Below are 17,527 nucleotides of genomic sequence, written 5' to 3' on the forward strand. Positions count from 1 at the left end.
GATTCTACATTCTCAGTCTCCTATTATACTGCCACCAATCTGGTCAACAGAGAAGATGCTCACTCTTGCCTACACTTAATCACTACATCTCATATCATTACACAGTCCTCCCCATCCAGCTCACTCTCCACCACAGATGCTTTTCTCACCGGTCTCAGGCTAAGTTGGGCAGATACGCACTATTCAGCCTTCACTTCTAGTCATGAGCACAAACGTATGCCTAGCAACGGAAATCATATGCTTAACCCAAGGTTAGTCTAATGCAAGATATCCGACTAGTTTACCAGGTTTCCAATTCCTGTTTACTTTCCCTCTGCTAGTGGCCTGTGATGAAAGCGATCTTGAGGTCTTAGTCTGAACAGTTGGCGACAGATTTCTAGGCTAGGCGACGTGACAGAATATCCAGTCTCCACACAGAAAGCTCTCCAACACAGGACACAAATGGATGAACAGCTCCACTAGAAAGACATCTAAGATGTGATACATCTCACCTCAACGTCTCTAGTTTACAGTTGGGATCATTCAGTCTGTCTGTGAGCTCTCTGACACCTGAGTCTCCTGGGTGATTGTAGTTCAGGTCCAGCTGTTTCAGGTAGGAGGGGTTTGATTTGAGGGCAGAGGACAAGAGAGAACAGCCCTCATGTGTGATGAGACAACCAGACAGTCTGAAACAAGAAATGCTCTTTCTTAATTATACAGTAAATGAAGGAAAATGCATTGAAGGTGTACAAGTAATTTGCGTATTCAGTCACTTTGACTGACAATCCAAAAATGTCACCACTTAAAATAACAAGTGCAGCTCATTATCAATATTCACAGATGTCCAATTTGACATCATACACAGGCAAACTGGTGTTTCTTACTATGTGTATGTGGTGGCTAAAATACTATATTACATAACATTCCTAATTACTGACCTCAGTGTCTCCAGCTTGCTTTGTGGATCTCTTAGTCCTGCACAGAGCAGCTCCACTCCTTCATCCTGCAGGTCATTGTCACTCATGTCCAGTTCTCTCAGATGGGAAGGTGCACTTTGCAGCACGGATGCCATCATTTCACAGCTTGCTTTAGAGAGGTGGCTGAGATTGAGCCTGTTTCAAAGGAGAGTGGAAGGTCAGTCTTTGAACACTGGACGTTTTCAGGCCATCCTACAGCACCATGAGGTCACTGTATCTCATGAGGATGGACACAGACACAGATGTGTGTAGCACTCACATTATGTACACAGCAGGGACATTGACTGGAGAAACACTACATTACACACTCTGCAGCCATGTAAACAACTTGTTGTTGTTGTCTTGTTGTGTCATGTGGGCAGCAGGGGTGATTCATGTTCCTAGGGGTTAACTTAACTTAAGGCAAATAATTGGTCTCTTCCTGATTGATCAGATAAGACTAAATGTATCTAACTGACTTTTGCATTCTCTTTTCCACTATTCTGAAATGCTTGCATCAAGGTCAAGGTTCCTTTATTAGGTCTCTCAAGGGAGAAATGTGTTTTGGATAAGGGGTAAGCTGCCACAGCTACAATACACAACACATCACAGAACATAGCACATATGTTATACTTAGAGTAAATAAAAATATAGAATACAAAAAGGGCACACTTTCACAGCCATCTGTCATGCCATAAATGGCACTCACATCATTTTAAAAGGCCAATAAATAGCCCATAAATAGCACTCTCTCCCACCCAGTCCCATTAAGCACAATCCCAAAGTAGACACTCACTCTCTCTCTCTCTGTACTCTCCAGTCACACACAGCACATCCATACACCACAGCCTCAGCACATCTCCACTCAGTTCAGCCCCCATACACAGCCCCCTACTCAGCACTTAGTATTGGTTTTGGGCCTTCCTACTGTTCTGCCCACGTTGCCCATTCATCATGTTGACTGACAGGGGGACAGAGGAATGTTTGTAGTGATTGTGCTAAACAGAAAGGGACCCTGTACCTCCTTCCTGTGTTCATGAGCTCATATTCTTGGTACAGCACATGGGAGGGGTCAGACATAATTCTGTCAGCCTGCTGTAGAGTGGACTGCTCAGATATGTCTTGGAGAGTGAGGAGAGAAGGGACTCCATCATTTGTCCAGCTGTTCTGACCACATTACCTGGTTGTGCCTTGACCTTAACTGTCAGATGTCCAAACCAGCTGGTGATGCCATAGTGCAAGATGGACTCTATGGTGGCTCTATAACAAATTAACATGATGCTCTCACAATGACACATGTCTAAATATTTGCTACATGTGTGCCTGTAAGATGTAACCTGTCTGATGTTACTGCCATATATGGATATTTTCAATAAACATCATATGGAATGAATGAATTAAAGGTGAGTGAAATGTCTGGCACAGTTTTCAGTATGTGTGCACCCTTCTGTTTCTACACACACTAACAATACACACAGCGTGGGGAATGAACAATGAGTACATGTAGTAATGGAGGACAGGAGTGAAGTTATCAGCATGAGTGAGTTCAAACGGTAAAATGCAGATGAAAGCTCATAGCGGCCGCCATTAGGACGCGCCTACGAGCTGCCACATCACACTGGGAATCTATAGAGAGCTGAAAGAGTGGATGCCAGGCCGGTGGGAGTCCCCCCCACCCCCACCCCCCACCCAAAAAAAAAACGTATTAATATCTTTAACAGAAATTGACACATGACCATCCAAATAAACATAATTTTGATCAGGGAAAGGAAGGACTCTAGAGGACACTGACTAAAATAATAGTTTCTGCATGTAAGAATGGAGTTGTGATTGAAATTAGTTTTCTGTTCCTGCAGCAATTACAGACTTTGTAGCCTGACAACGTCCTCTCTAAATGAGTCTTGTTGAAATGTGCTGAGTCACTGCCTAGTTTTATGATGAATATTAAGTAGTAATATCACTTTGAAAAAAACGGTGTGCAAAATGAAACTAGAAATGTGCATCTCCGTGGAGGAGCTGCAAGAGTGGGCTTGCTAACCAGGGGGCAGTGATGTAAATGCCTGAACCCATTCATTTCAATGGTAAAACGCCTCTGGTGGAGCATGGCGAAACTAAAAACGGGCATACCGGAAAAACGACAACCGGCAGCCATCCGACATTAACAAGCAACCTACACCGGATCGGGCCTGATTTTTTAGTGTTTGAACCGCGTCGATATCGCAAACGCTCTGGGAGAAGAGGCGTCTTAAAAAAACGGCCGACGGAAAACAATAGCCTTGCAGCAAGCCCACTAATAATACAGCTTAGGTCTTGTACAGCATTCCTGCACATGGACTCCCACTAATCATCCCAACCTCAGTGTCCAGCTCCCTGTGTGGATGTAGAGCTCTATATGTGCATGGACACACTAGCAGGGAGCACTGAACTGATCTGGGGTCAACTCTCTCTCATCAACACAGGCACAACAATCAGAACAAATGTTTCTCAGAATGCTTCTATTCCCACAGTCTGAATGTGCAGATGTCTTTCACAGAACTCCTCTGTGAACACTTTCAGAGTATTACTGACCTCAGTTTCTCCAGGTGGCAGTTTGGGTTTCTACGACCAGAGAGCAGCTTCTCTTCTGATGTTTGTAGATTACAGCCACTCATGTCCAACTCACTCAGTTGAGAAATATATGACTGCAGAACTGAGACCACAACCTCACAGGAGCTGTCTTTGAGTCTGCAGCTGATGAGTCTATAGTGAGAGAGGGAAACACTATAAGCAACAGGTCCTCTACACTCATTACATTCCAAACACGAAATGACAGAAAAAAAGATGCACTGTGTAAAATACAGACCTCACTTTACAGTCTTGATTCAGTGGTTGATGGAGCAGTTCTCCTCCACAGTCCTGAAGCTCACTGTCACTGATGTCCAGCTCTCTTAGGTGGGTGTTTGCCCACTGAAGAGTTAAAGCCAGAAACATTCCGCTTAGTTTACAGCCCACAAGTCTGTAAAAGAATAAACCACATAACAAAAGATTGCAAATAGCGAAATCAGAGATATCAATACAAGAGTAAAACACTGATGTTCTGATGGTCTGAATTCTACAACACCTCCCTGGAGCTGGAGCGCATTCCAGCATGCTTCAAGGCTGCGACCATCATCCCCATCCCCAAGAAGGCCAAAGTATCGGGTCTGAATGACTACAGACCCGTCGCTCTGACCTCAGTGGCCATGAAGGTGATGGAGCGCCTCGTCCTGGCTCACCTGAAGTCCATCACGGATCCTGCACTGGATCCCCTGCAGTTCGCCTACAGAGCCAACAGATCCACAGAGGATGCTGTGAATATGGCTCTGCATTACATCTTACAACACCTGGACACTGCAGCGACCTATGCCAGGATCCTGTTTGTGGACTTCAGCTCGGCTTTTAATACAATCCTGCCTCACATCCTGGAGCGCCAGCTATCCCAGCTGCGGGTTCCGGTCTCCACATGCAAGTGGATAACCGACTTCCTCACCAACAGGACCCAGCGGGTGAAGCTGGGGTCTTGCATCTCTAGCTCCAGGTCCACCAGTACGGGCTCTCCTCAGGGCTGTGTCCTCTCCCCCGCCCTCTTCACCCTCTACACCAACAGCTGCACCTCTCTTGACCCATCAGTCAAGCTCCTGAAATTTGCAGACGACACCACCCTGGTGGGTCTTATATCCAGGGGGGATGAGTCTGCCTACAGGAGGGAGATTGAGCGGCTGCAAAGCTGGTGTAGCCTGAACAATCTGGAGCTGAATGCCCTAAAAACAGTGGAGATGGTGGTGGATTTCAGGAGAAGCGCAGCCCCGCCCCCACCCCTCATGCTGGGGAACACCCCAGTGGCCACTGCAGAACACTGCCGCTTCCTAGGGCTAACCATCTCCCGTGACCTGAAGTGGGGCCTTAACACCTTGGCCCTTCTGAAAAAGGCACATAAGCGGCTGTTCTTCTTGCGACAGCTAAAGAAATTCAGGTTGCCCAAGTCAATACTAACCCAGTTCTACACAACCATCATCGAATCCATCATCACACAGTCCATCATCACATGGTTCCCTGCTGCAGTAGCCAAGGACAAGGCTAAACTGCAGCGTGTGATCCGCACAGCTGAGAGGGTGATTGGCACCACCCTACCCAGCCTGGAGTTACTCCACAACACCAGGGCATTGAAGAGGGCAAAAAAGATCATGGAGGACCCTTTACATCCAGGCTCCGCCCTCTTCCAAATGCTCCCCTCTGGGAGAAGGCTACGGCTCCCGAGAGCAGTGAAGTCCAGGCATCGCCTGAGCTTCTTCCCTACAGCTGCCAGGCTTTTCAATCACAGTTCGAACTCTCTCTAGGACTGAATGCACTGACGCACTGTTTTGCACCTTTACTGTTGTCCACTGCACTTTACTTAACTGCTCTCTGCCTGCATATCATCAGCACTTTCAACATTAATACCTCAGCTTCTATTGTCATTATTGTCATGTCTATGTCTATTATATGTCTGTTGCTGTCAACCATATGCATACGTGAATTGGCTGTAAAACATTCCTATTGTGTATCTTCACTATATGGCAATAAACTTAACCTTGACCTTGACCTTGACCTTGACATTGAATGGTTAACACAGTCTACAGTTAACAGTAATTTAAATGGGACACATCAGCAGGGAGTGTTATACCACCAACTGGACTGGGACCAATTCTCTCACATCAACATTGACACAACAATAAAAGATAATGTTTCACAAATTCATGTCTTAGTTCACCCCATAACAGTGAGATTCACAATTTCTCTCCAGTTTAGATATTTTACAGATATGGCTGGAATGACATATAAACTTCAACTTTAATGTGCAGATATTTGCCTTTCAGTGTATTACTGACCTCAGTTTTTCAAGTTGGCAGTTTGGATCTCTAAGACCAGAGAGCAGCTTCTCTTCTGATGTTTGCAGATCACAGCCACTCATGTCCAACTCACTCAGTTGAGAAATACATGACTGCAGAACTGAGACCACAACCACACAGGAGCTGTGTTTGAGTCTACAGTTGGTGAGTCTACAGTGAGAGAGGAAAACACTATAAGCAACAGGTCCTCTACACTCCTTACACTCCCAAATATAAAATGGCAACAAATAAAAGATGGACAGTTTTTAGATTCCATAGAATGCACCAGTTTGTGTGCACTGCACACAAATACAGACCTCACTTTACAGTCTTGATTCAGTGGTTGATGGAGCAGTTCTCCTCCACAGTCCTGAAGCTCACTGTCACTCATGTCCAGCTCTCTTAGGTGGGGGTTTGCCCCCTTGTGAGCCAAAGCCAAAAATCTCCCTTTCAGTTTACAGCCAACAAGTCTGTAAAAACATAAACCATGTCACAGAGAAAAACAAATAGTAAAATCAAAGAGGGTATATAAACTCAAGAGTAAAACACAGGTGCTGGTACTGTATGCTTAACAAAGTCTACGGTTAACAACAGTACTGTCTCTGTGGATAGTCTAAAATACATTTCAATTCAATCTTTATTTCAGAGGCACAGCATATGAAACAAATAAATAATAAACAGAGTAGAATAAAGTAAAGAATAAAACAGAATAAAATAATCATCTCATAACAGTAGTACAGTAAGTGAAACATACCAGATCAATGTATCACACAAACAATCAATAAATCAGTCATTCAGCTCTACAGTAGGCTATAGGTTCTCTCATTAGTGTTCTCTAAGCCTGGATGAGTACTGCTCAGCTCACAGCTCTACAACATTACTGACCTCAGTGTCTCCAGTTTGCAGTTTGGACTCAGAAGAGCAGAGGCCAGTTTTTCTCCTGAGTCCTGCAGGTCATTCTGACTCAGGTCCAGCTCTCTTAAGGGGGAGTTTGCAGACTGCAGTGCTGAGGCCACAATCTCACAGGACTTCTCTGTTAATTTACAGCCAGCAAGTCTACAATAGAAAGGCAATATGTCAAGTCCTAATACAGTTAAAACAACACTGTGTAGTGTTAGTCCATTTCTGGTGTCACGCATTTCTCTTGTCTGATGTAAATGTTGTAGCAAACAATGTGAAGTGTGGAAGATGTGAATGTAAACAAAGTGTTGTTTCTTTAAAAACGCCACACTGCGCACCATGCTACCTATAGCAACATCTCCTTATAAAAGTGTCATTTAAAACTTTAAAATCCATTCTGACAACAGAACAAGACTTAAAAAATAATGTAGCATCATTTGTTAATGTAGAACATAACTCACAGAGCCTTTCTGCAGCATCTCACGGCTGGAACCAGTCTCCTGCGACCTTCTGGAGAGGTTTTGTATTTGTTCAGGTCAAACTCATCCAGCACCTCATCAGACATCAGAAGCACATGAGCCAAGGCTGAGCAGTGAGTCAGTGAGAGCTGTTTCACGGCACCTTTCTCTGCCTTCAGGAAAGCCTGGATTTCATCATGAACAGAAGAGTCATGCATTTCCACCAGGCAGTGGAACAGGTTGATGCACCTCTCGGGGGAGATATTTGGTCTCTGCATCACCTTCAGGTTCTTGATTGTTTTCTTCGCACTCTCTGGGCTGCTGTGTGTGTGTGTCAGGAGGCCAAGCAAAAGTCCCTGATTTGACACCAGAGAAATGCCATGAAGGAAGCGAACAAACAAATCAAGGTGTCCATTCTTGCTTTCCAAAGCTTTGTTCACGGCATTCTTCAGCAGATCATCAAGAGGCACATCTGGCAAAGACTTGGACTTCCTGCTAATAAATGGCTCCAGAACCTCCATGTTCTTATTCAAGAAGGAGGCAAACAAATGAAGTGCAGCAAGAAACTCTTGGATGCTCAGATGGACAAAGCAGTAGACCTTCTTGTGATGAAACACACATTCCTCCCTGAAGATCTCAGTGCACATGCCAGAATACACTGAAGCTTCACTGGAATCAATGCCACATTTTTTCAGGTCTTTCTTATAGAACATGAGATTGCCATTCTCCAGATGCTTGAAAGCCAGCTCTGCCAGTTTCAATATGACACCCTTGTGTGACTCCAGGAGTCTATCTGTCTGACTTTTCTCTTGATACTTCTGGCTCTTCCTGGTGGTCTGGATGAGCAGAAAGTGTATGAACATTTCAGTCAGTGTTTTGGGGGCTTCCTTCCCGTCATCCTGTTCCAGTGTCTGCTGAAGGACAGTGGCTGAGATCCAACAGAAGACTGGCATGTGGCACATGATGTGGAGACTCCTGGTTGCTGTAATGTGTGAGACGATTCTGTTGGCTTGATTCTGGTCACTGATCCTCTTCCTGAAGTACTCTTCCTTCTGTGGGTCATTGAACCCTCGTACTTCTGTCACCAGACTGATGCACTGAGAAGGGATCTGACTGGTTGCTGCTGGTCGGGAGGTTATCCAGATGAGAGCAGAGGAAAGCAGAGTTCCCTGAATAAGGCTCGTCATCAGCACATCCACTGATGATGTTTGTGTCACATCAGACAACTTTTGATTCTTATGGAAATTCAGTGGAAGTCTACTCTCATCCAGACCATCAAAGATAAACACAATGTGGCAGTCTTTGTATTCACCATCCTGTAGCTCTCGAAGCTCAGGGTGGAAGTCAAGCAGGAGCCTGTGAAGACTGTACTGATCATGTTTGACCAAATTAAGCTCACGGAATGGAAGCACAAATATGAAATCTACATCCTGGTTAGCTCTCTCCTCTGCCCAGTCAAGGATGAACTTCTGCACTGAGACGGTTTTTCCAATGCCAGCGATCCCCTTGGTCATGACAGTTCTGATGTGTCTCTCCTGTCCAGGTAAGGGCTTGAAGATGTCATTACAGTTGATTGCTGTGTCTTCTGCAGTTTGTGGTCTGGATGCTGACTCTACCTGCCAAACCTCATGCTCATTATTCACCCCTTCACTCTCTCCCTCTGTGATGTAGAGCTCTGTGTAGATCTTGTTCAGGAGTGTTTGAGTCCCTGACCTTATGATGCCTTCACATATGCTCTCAAACCTCCTCTTCATGATGGCTTTATGGGTCATCAGTACTCTGGTGAGGACATTGTCATCTGTTTGGCATTAAACAAGCAAACAAATCAACAAACCATAATTCATAACTAATAAGTCAGCGTTTCTAAAATACATTTTCAGCATAACAATATTAGATGATGAAGATTTTTATTTATTTTGAATGAATGGTCTTTATATTCAGCATGAATCCTGCTCTTGCACGCAGATCTTCGAGTCTCACCTGTTAGTTTGGCCCTTTTGACTGGAGCATGCTCAGTTTGCAGATGGGTGCTGCCTGTCTGTGGAGAGATCTGTGCCGTGTGGATGTGTGGATAAAGAGGGTGCTGGATGCGTGGATGATTATGCTGCCCCATGGCTGAGTTTGAGTACTGAGGACGCTGCCCTGTGTGTGTGTGTGGGGATGGAGGAACTTGTGCCATGTTTGCAGATGGGTATAAGTGAGGCTGTGCCATGGCTGTTGGTGGGTTTAGGAGAGGCTGTGCCATAGCTGTAGGTGGGTATAAGTGACGCTGTGCCATGGCTGCAGATGGGTATAAGTGACGCTGTGCCATGGCTGTTGGTGGGTTTAGGAGAGGCTGTGCCATGGACGTAGGTGGATAAACAGGTGGTTGTGCCATTTCACTGTGTTGATATGACGAGGGCAGTGTCATGTCTGTTGGTGGGTTTAGGTAAGATTGTGCCATGTCTGTAGACGGGTACAGTGGTTGAGTCATGTCAGGGTTTGTAATAGGTTGTGTTCTGGGTCTCTTTCTGCACTGCGGGCAGCTGTAGTCTCCTGATGCACCAGACTGGCTCCAGTAGCTGCTGATGCACTGCCTGCAGAAACTGTGTCCACAACTGGTGATGACTGGGTCCGTCAGTAGCTGCTCACACATTCCACACCTGGACTGATCCTGGGTCAGGATGTGCCTAAAACCACAACAGGTACTCATCATTCACAACAACCAACGCTGAAGAAAAGCCAATAACAGTGACAGCATACAGTCTCAGGAGCACATTCAGTGGAGAGAAGTGTAAATGAGAGTTGGTAAAAAAATATGATTTGTGCTGTTAAAGAGACCCTATGCAACTTTTTCATAGTCATAAAATCGCTTAGAAATCGTTGTTTTGCTTGACTGACCAGTTTTATCGAAAACAGTCATATTTCCTCCCGCCCCCAGTGTCCCTATCAGCTATTGCGACCTTGCAGTTTGTGCAGGAGGCGATCGCTCCTTGTTTACCTCTGGAAGTCTGAGATGCGTAAGGAGCAAGAAGAACGACGCTTGCAATTTATTTATGTATATAAAGCCTATATACTGTATGTATAAATATACACGCTAAAGCTGTAGGGGAAGCTCTATAGAGAAATATGCAAGCATAAAACGAGCGAAAACGAAAAGCGAAATTGGAGATGAAATCGCCAATCCTACATAGTTTCTCTTTAAGAGGCCCTTTTGATTTTCAACTATATATACTGTACTACTTATACTAAGGTCCACAGTGTTAATTTTGTGAACGAACAGTCTTATGAGAATTATTCATAAACAACCTTTTATTTCATGCCTGTGTTCATTAAATCTTAAAAATGCCAAGGTGTAGCAGACTGCCTCAAAGTGTCTGAAAGGCCCCCGGACCTCCGAGTGTTAACCGATCACTTGCATGAATCTGCAAGTCCAAGTACAAATTCCATCTGTTTTAATGTTCCTAATGTATCTCCTCTGCTTTAATGTATGTCAAGTGTCCCCTCCGCTATCTGATTGGATGATTTGTTACTTAGTGTTGGTCAATTTATAACCGTTGTGTATTATTACATCTTTATTCTCATGTTTTGAGATACTGATTTCCATGAGCTGTAAGCTGTACTCATCAAGATTAAAACAAAAATGCCTTGAAATATCTCACTTTTCGTGTAATGAATCCAGAATGAAAGATTCACTTTTTTGAACTAAATTACAGAAAACAAAATTATCTTTTCCACAATATTATAATCTCTCTCTCTCTCTCTCTGAAATCTCACGTTGGATCAGATTGTGGGAGTCCACTGCTCAAATTGCGAGGGAGATCCATGGACCGGTCACTCTTCATGGACACACAGCTGGGCACTGGAGACACTGGTCTGTGTGTCTGTGGTCTGGATGCACATGGGGACAAAAGACACATTGAAACACACACACACACAAACTCAATGACACACACACACACACACATACACACACACACACACACACACACACACACACACACACACACCTGTCTACTCTTGTATATTGATAAAAAGCTGACATCTCACGTTGGATCAGATTGTGGGGGTCCACTGCTCAAATTGCGAGGGAGCTCCATGGACCGGTCACTCTTCATGGACACACAGCTGGGCACTGGAGACACTGGTCTGTGTGTCTGTGATCTGAATACACAAGGAGACAAAACACAAACAGTAATAGATTGAGCCAACACATCTTCACAATAGTAAGAAAAGTTAGCATGTCTGCATACTCTCTCATTCAAACACACACACACACACACACACACACACACACACACACACACACACACACACACACACATACACACACACATACACACACACATACACACACACACACACACACATACACACACACATACACACACACATACACACACACACACACACACACACTCAATGACACACACACACACACACACACACACACACACACACGAACACACCTGTCTACTCTTGTATATTGATAAAATGCTGAAATCTCACGTTGGATCAGATTGTGGGGGTCCACTGCTCAAATTGCGTGGGAGCTCCATGGACCGGTCACTCTTCATGGACACACAGCTGGGCACTGGAGACACTGGTCTGTGTGTCTGTGGTCTAGATACACAAGTAAACAAAAACATAATAGATTGAGCTGACACATCTTCACAATAATACCTAAAAAAGCACCCAGAGAGCGCAGACCTCCACCTGTATTGTTCTTCCTTGGGTGTCATACATTTGAACCTAAACTATTCAGATCGCCACCACGTGGCCATACCATGTCATTACACTACTAAGCGAAAAGCGTATACGGCTCCGGAATCCCGACGGTGTTACGGATCACTCCCAAAATGTAATTGTTTCTTCCTTGGGTAATTTCTGACCTTCCCTGAAAATTTCACCAAAATCCCTCCATCACTTTTCGAGTTATCTTGCTAACAGACAAATAGACAGACAAACAAACAGACAGACAAATAGACAAACAGACAAACAAACAGACCTTGGCGAAAACATAACCTCCTTGGCGGAGGTAACAAAGGTTAGCATGTCTACATACTCTCTCATTCAAACACACGCACGCACGCACGCATGCACGCACACACCACACACACACACACACACACACACACACACACACACACACACACACACACACACACACACACACGAACACACCTGTCTATTCTTGTATATTGATAAAAAGCTGAAATCTCACGTTGGATCAGATTGTGGGGGTCCACTGCTCAAATTGCGAGGGAGCTCCATGGACCGGTCACTCTTCATGGACACACAGCTGGGCACTGGAGACACTGGTCTGTGTGTCTGTGATCTGGATGCACAAGGAGACAAAATACATGATAGATTTAGCCGACACATCTTCACAATTCTAATAAAATATGTCTACTAGGGTGGTGGATTTTTTTTTGGAAATGTTCAACTCTCCCCCCCTAAATGTGTTAGGATATCAATAAAAACACATTGTGCAAAATGTTGAATTGTTCTTACAATATTTAGATCTCAAGGCCTTTGACTATTTCAAAAAGAAAGCTTTGTTCTGTCATCTCTTTCGTAGTTTTGAAAGTCGAGGTCCATTCTGCAGTTTGTTCACAGCATATTTTACAGAATAGCACTCATCATCACTATCTTCAGAGGCAGTCAATGCTAGTGTTTCATTCATCAATTTCTCCTCTCGTTGTGCTTGTTGGACAGGCTACAACCAGCACATGTTCTACATCTTGTGTTCTTCTAGTTTCTTTTGCGGTAAGTGTTCAATCACCCATACACAACTACATAACCATACCCCCGCAGTGTCCTCTTTCTCTCTGGTCTCTGTCTATCTTCTGGATTCTGGAGAAGAAGTATAGTTATTATTATAAGTTTTGATCCTGTGAGGGAAATTTGGTCTCTGCATTTATCCCAATCAATTAATTAGTTAAAGAGAAACTATGCAGGATTGGCGATTTCATCTCCGGTTTCGGTTTCGCTTTTGCTTGTTTTATGCTTGCATATTTCTCTGCAGAGCTTCCCATACAGCTTTAGTGTGTATATTTATATATATATATATATATATATATATATATATATATATACTGTATACACAGTATATAAATTGCCAGCGTGGTTCTTCTCGTTCCTTACGCGTCTCAGACTTCCAGATGTAAACAAGGAGCGATCGCTTCCTAGACAACTGCAAGGCTGCAATAGCGGATAGGGACACTGGGGGCGGGAGGAAATATTACTGCTTTCGATAAAACTGGTCAGTCAAGCAAAACAACAATTTCTAAGTGATTTTATGACTATGAAAATGTTGCATAGGGTCTCTTTAACACACAGCACACAGTGAGGTGAAGCACATACTAAGCCGGAGTGGTGGGCTACATGCCACAGCGGAGCAGTGAGGGGTCAGGTGGCACTTCAGCCTGGATGTGGGCAGTGCTCTACCTTTTTCCTACTGGTGGCGGGGGATCGAACCAGTAACACACACACACACACACACACACACACACACACACACACACACACACACACGGTGCACAGGTCCGGTCACAAGTGGCCAACACTCACACAATATTTCAATCAACCCGACTGCAACTCGTACCATGAATATTACAGTAATTAAGACAAGATCCGACCCGCTTAGCAGATGCTCGCTCTTGTGCATGAGTAGTGCCAAATGAGGTTTCCTGAACCACTGAGGTTCAGGAAGGTTAATTTACTTGAAGCCTCATTAAACAGTGTACTCACTAGTGACACTTATTTATAATTTATAGTAATAATAATTTATAACACATATAATTTATAATAATAGTAAATAATAGTAAACACACAAATCAAGCAATCCTGAGCATCAAAATGCCTGTGTATAAAATAAAGTTTATGTTACTCTACTTGTATTAGCCCATGCACGCACAATTCACAAACTTGACTTTGTATTCAACTATTCGTTAGCTTTTTTTGGGTTAGTGAATACTCCAAATGAGTGAGTCGCTAAATCAAGTTAGTGCTTTTTTTACACAATGCCAAAACGTTAAAATGTTTGTGTGTCCATTTCCTCATGTATCACATTAAAAATGTTGGTAAATAAAAGTGGTAATTTCTGTTTGTCTCAATGAAATGGGATTAGGCAACATAATTCCTTCACTACATCAGGTGCGAACATATAATTGGATTAACTGTGGGGGATGCGTACCCTAGCAATTTCATAGATGACTGTGCGTAGTCTGTGTACCATAACATTTATTCCTGCAGTCGCTCTTTACCCATGAAATCCCTTATCAAATGTCCACCAACACAAAGCGTTTCACTTTCCCAGCACCGGCTGCAGGCAGCAGCGGGCTCCACATGGCCTGTGTGGGATCATGAAATAGCAGCAGGCTGATGAAAGGTGCTAAAGTATCAGCACTGTTGCACTGAGCTACTCGTCAATAGGTGCCTACAGTATTCTAGAAAAGGTGATAAAGTAACAGCATTATTCTACTGAGCACAAGTCATTAGGTCTAGCGATTATTCTAGAAAAGGTGCTAAAGTATCAGCATTATTTTACTGAGCACTCGTCATTAGGTCTAGTGCTTATTCTAGAAAAGGTGATAAAGTATCAGCATTATTCTACTGAGCACTCGTCATTAGGTCTAGAGCTTATTCTAGAAAAGGTGATAAAGTATCAGCATTATTCTACTGAGCACTCGTCATTAGGTCTAGTGCTTATTCTAGAAAAGGTGCTAAAGTATCAGCACTGTTGCACTGAGCTACTCGTTATTAGGTCCAGTGCTGATTCTAGAAAAGTTCTATGGCCTGGGTCTAAACTCTATTGTTTGAGGTTTGGGAATTGCACTTGCTTACACACACACCCTAAGGATACACGTCCAAGCACATCAGCACTGTGTTTGATTGTGTTGCCGGGCACTCATTCCTTGGGTCTCCCCACTTAGCAGATCTCTGGACTTCTTGACAGTGCTCTCTTTAAATGTGTAATACAGTATGCTGTATAAAATGGCCAAAATGTGTAATATTGTATCTATCACTTGAGACCAGGTTCTTCTTGGCCGGTGGTCATTTCAGTGGCTTCAAAATAGAAATTTGACATCACACACCTTATGTTTTTTATCGACACCTTGTGCAGGGAGAAAGCGTGCACACCTGACGGAATGATAACTGTGTTGACCACAAGCAAAGACATTTGTGATGCACCCTTGATGTCTTGGATTTTGAAAACAACTCACCTTGGATAAGACAGCACTCTTCCTGTGCTGGCCCCCTGATGCCCATCAGTGGAAACAACTCACCTTGGATAAGACAGCACTCTTCCTGTGCTGACCCCCTGATGCCCATCAGTGGAAACAACTCACCTTGGATAAAACAGCACTCTTCCTGTGCTGACCCCCTGATGCCCATCAGTGACGGGCTCCTCATTCTTCATGGACACGTGGCTGGACTCAGCACATGCTGCTCTGCCTGTCTGATTTCCACTGACAGCATCCACACCGTCTTGATGGAAATCCATTCTAATCAATCAATAAGAAATAATCAGAGAGTGAGAGAGAAAGGTGAGTAATCTTCTCTAAAAAGAGAGATGAATAAAAATATATTTCTGATGAGAGGTTCCTCAGAAAACACTTACTTGTAGCAGCTACATGGACCAATCAGATCTGTGGATCCAGTTCTGCTTCAACAATAGCCGACATGTTGATAGAGATCAGGGAACCACTGAGAGAGGAAGTAGCCTTGGCCTATAATGGAAATCAATATGAACACGAAAATGAAAATGAGACCATTCCCACCACTACTTGTACTATCACAATAGTTAATAATCTTCGAGCCGGTGCTAAGTAGGCTACTATTATTTCTTTGCCAATTCGCTGAAAGGTGTGTTGCTCTGACTGTGTCTGTTGTGAAACTTTAACGCTCTAATGGACATTCCAGGAATGAACATTTTGGACAATTTAGGCAGATAGACGTCATAAAAAATGCTCTATCTTAACATTTTCTTTTGAATATTTATTTCAGAAATATAGGTAATAAACTATAAGTTATGATTTATCCAGCTCAGGCATTAAAGGTATTTTCCCCCATACGTCTTTTTGCTGAATGTATGCAACCCTGTTACCAATACAAAGGAGTCTGGAAAAGTGTGTAAATTATGTTAAATTAAAGAAATACATGAGTTGTCATAATGTCACTCCATATCTTTAAATAAAATACCCTGGTAACTATAACAATAACCCTATCACTCTACTACAAGTACAGTCACAGGGTTGTGAATCAATGCTTCAGCCTTTCCCTCAAGAATAGAAGCTAAATTTAGCTAGGTTTGTTAAGGTCAAGTACCAATGATGTTTTACACAATGCACAACATAAACATTATTAAACATTATCCTATAGAAGTGACGAATAGGATATAACACTGCTACATAATACTGGCAGTAGGCTAATGGGCTACAATTACATGTAGCCTAGATTAGGACTGACTCTGAGGTGAAGGCTGTGTTTTGAATGGACAACTTCGATAAAAGTCAGTGCATTTTTTATCAGCAGGGGGAGCCCGTCGGCCTACTTTTGAGGCTTAGAATAAAACAAGGAAAAGTTAATTCAAATATGTCTCTGATGCTCATTCCAAGATGTCGTGATGCCTTATTTCAGACATAGGGTAACAAGAAGCTGGGCCTATAGGCCAACTGTATGGCCTACGTGTCAATAAAGTAGGATAGTATACCTACAGCATTCTTCATGGCTGATTCGTGTCGTTGTTCGATGGGCCGTTTCTACCTAGCCTGCCTGTCTAGGCCTTTGCTTAATTAAAGATAGGCTACATAATTTATTTACATCTAGGCTACGTTTCGGTTGATCCATTTGACTGACTAGGTCTACTTTAGGCCTATTTGACTGAAGTTGCAACGCAAATTAGCCCAAGATAAATTCAGAGTCTGAAAAATGTTAACGTTATGAAACGCAGACGTGAGCCTAGTCAACGAACAAATCCATGACGTCTCCGACAGGTGTCCCTCTCTAAATTATCGCCAGGCCACGAAACCGACATCAATGGACATTCTTTGTAATCGATCACAACCTTACTGTACATTTACCTCACTTTATCTACTTACCTTCACAAAACATCCAAAAATGTTCTTGCCATGGTTCTTGCCCTAACACCGGTCCCTTGAGATTTACTTTCGATTTCACTTGTTCCGCGTTCATCACGTGGGCAAACACTACGTCTGCGGTCTGTTCATTTGTCCTTGAGCCAGAGGAGTTGGTCGATTGAAATAAAACTCATTGTGATTTTTTGACAAGAGTTAGAAAATTGAGCGACATTGTAAAGGTAGTAGCATTGTCTGTGTTATCAACCTATAGCTTAGTATATTTA

At 43.4% G+C, this 17,527-nt stretch overlaps 1 protein-coding gene across 2 annotated transcripts; it reads right to left on the reverse strand.

Annotated features, from left to right (window-relative positions):
* Positions 1 to 7,178: 7,178 nt before the first annotated feature.
* LOC134087523 (NLR family CARD domain-containing protein 3-like) lies at positions 7,179 to 17,326 on the reverse strand. 2 transcript variants are annotated; one of them, XM_062541074.1, is made up of 9 exons: positions 17,265 to 17,326; positions 15,785 to 15,893; positions 15,513 to 15,668; positions 12,383 to 12,496; positions 11,668 to 11,781; positions 11,209 to 11,322; positions 10,936 to 11,049; positions 9,160 to 9,848; positions 7,179 to 8,977 (listed from the first exon to the last, which is right to left on the reverse strand). In XM_062541074.1, the coding sequence occupies exons 3-9, from the start codon at positions 15,665 to 15,667 to the stop codon at positions 7,179 to 7,181; spliced, it is 3,099 nt and encodes a 1,032-aa protein (XP_062397058.1). In that variant the 5' UTR covers position 15,668; positions 15,785 to 15,893; positions 17,265 to 17,326. The 2 variants fall into 2 exon arrangements, with proteins under 2 accessions (XP_062397058.1, XP_062397067.1); XM_062541083.1 differs by lacking the exons at positions 15,513 to 15,668; positions 15,785 to 15,893; positions 17,265 to 17,326 and adding an exon at positions 13,525 to 13,719.
* Between the last annotated feature and the right edge of the window lie 201 nt (positions 17,327 to 17,527).

The sequence above is a fragment of the Sardina pilchardus genome, chromosome 1 (assembly GCF_963854185.1).
Source record: "Sardina pilchardus chromosome 1, fSarPil1.1, whole genome shotgun sequence".
Taxonomy (NCBI): Eukaryota; Metazoa; Chordata; class Actinopteri; order Clupeiformes; family Clupeidae; genus Sardina; species Sardina pilchardus.

Excerpts from the sequence above, each read along its gene's own strand:
- LOC134087523 (XM_062541074.1), bottom strand. The coding sequence starts at position 15,667 with ATGGATTTCCATCAAGACGGTGTGGATGCTGTCAGTGGAAATCAGACA. Across the intron at positions 11,782-12,382 it reads CCCCCACAATCTGATCCAAC|ACCACAGACACACAGACCAG; the intron begins GTGAGATTTCAG and ends TTGTGTATCTAG. Across the intron at positions 9,849-10,935 it reads CTCCCACAATCTGATCCAAC|GCACATCCTGACCCAGGATC; the intron begins GTGAGATTTCAG and ends TTGTGGTTTTAG.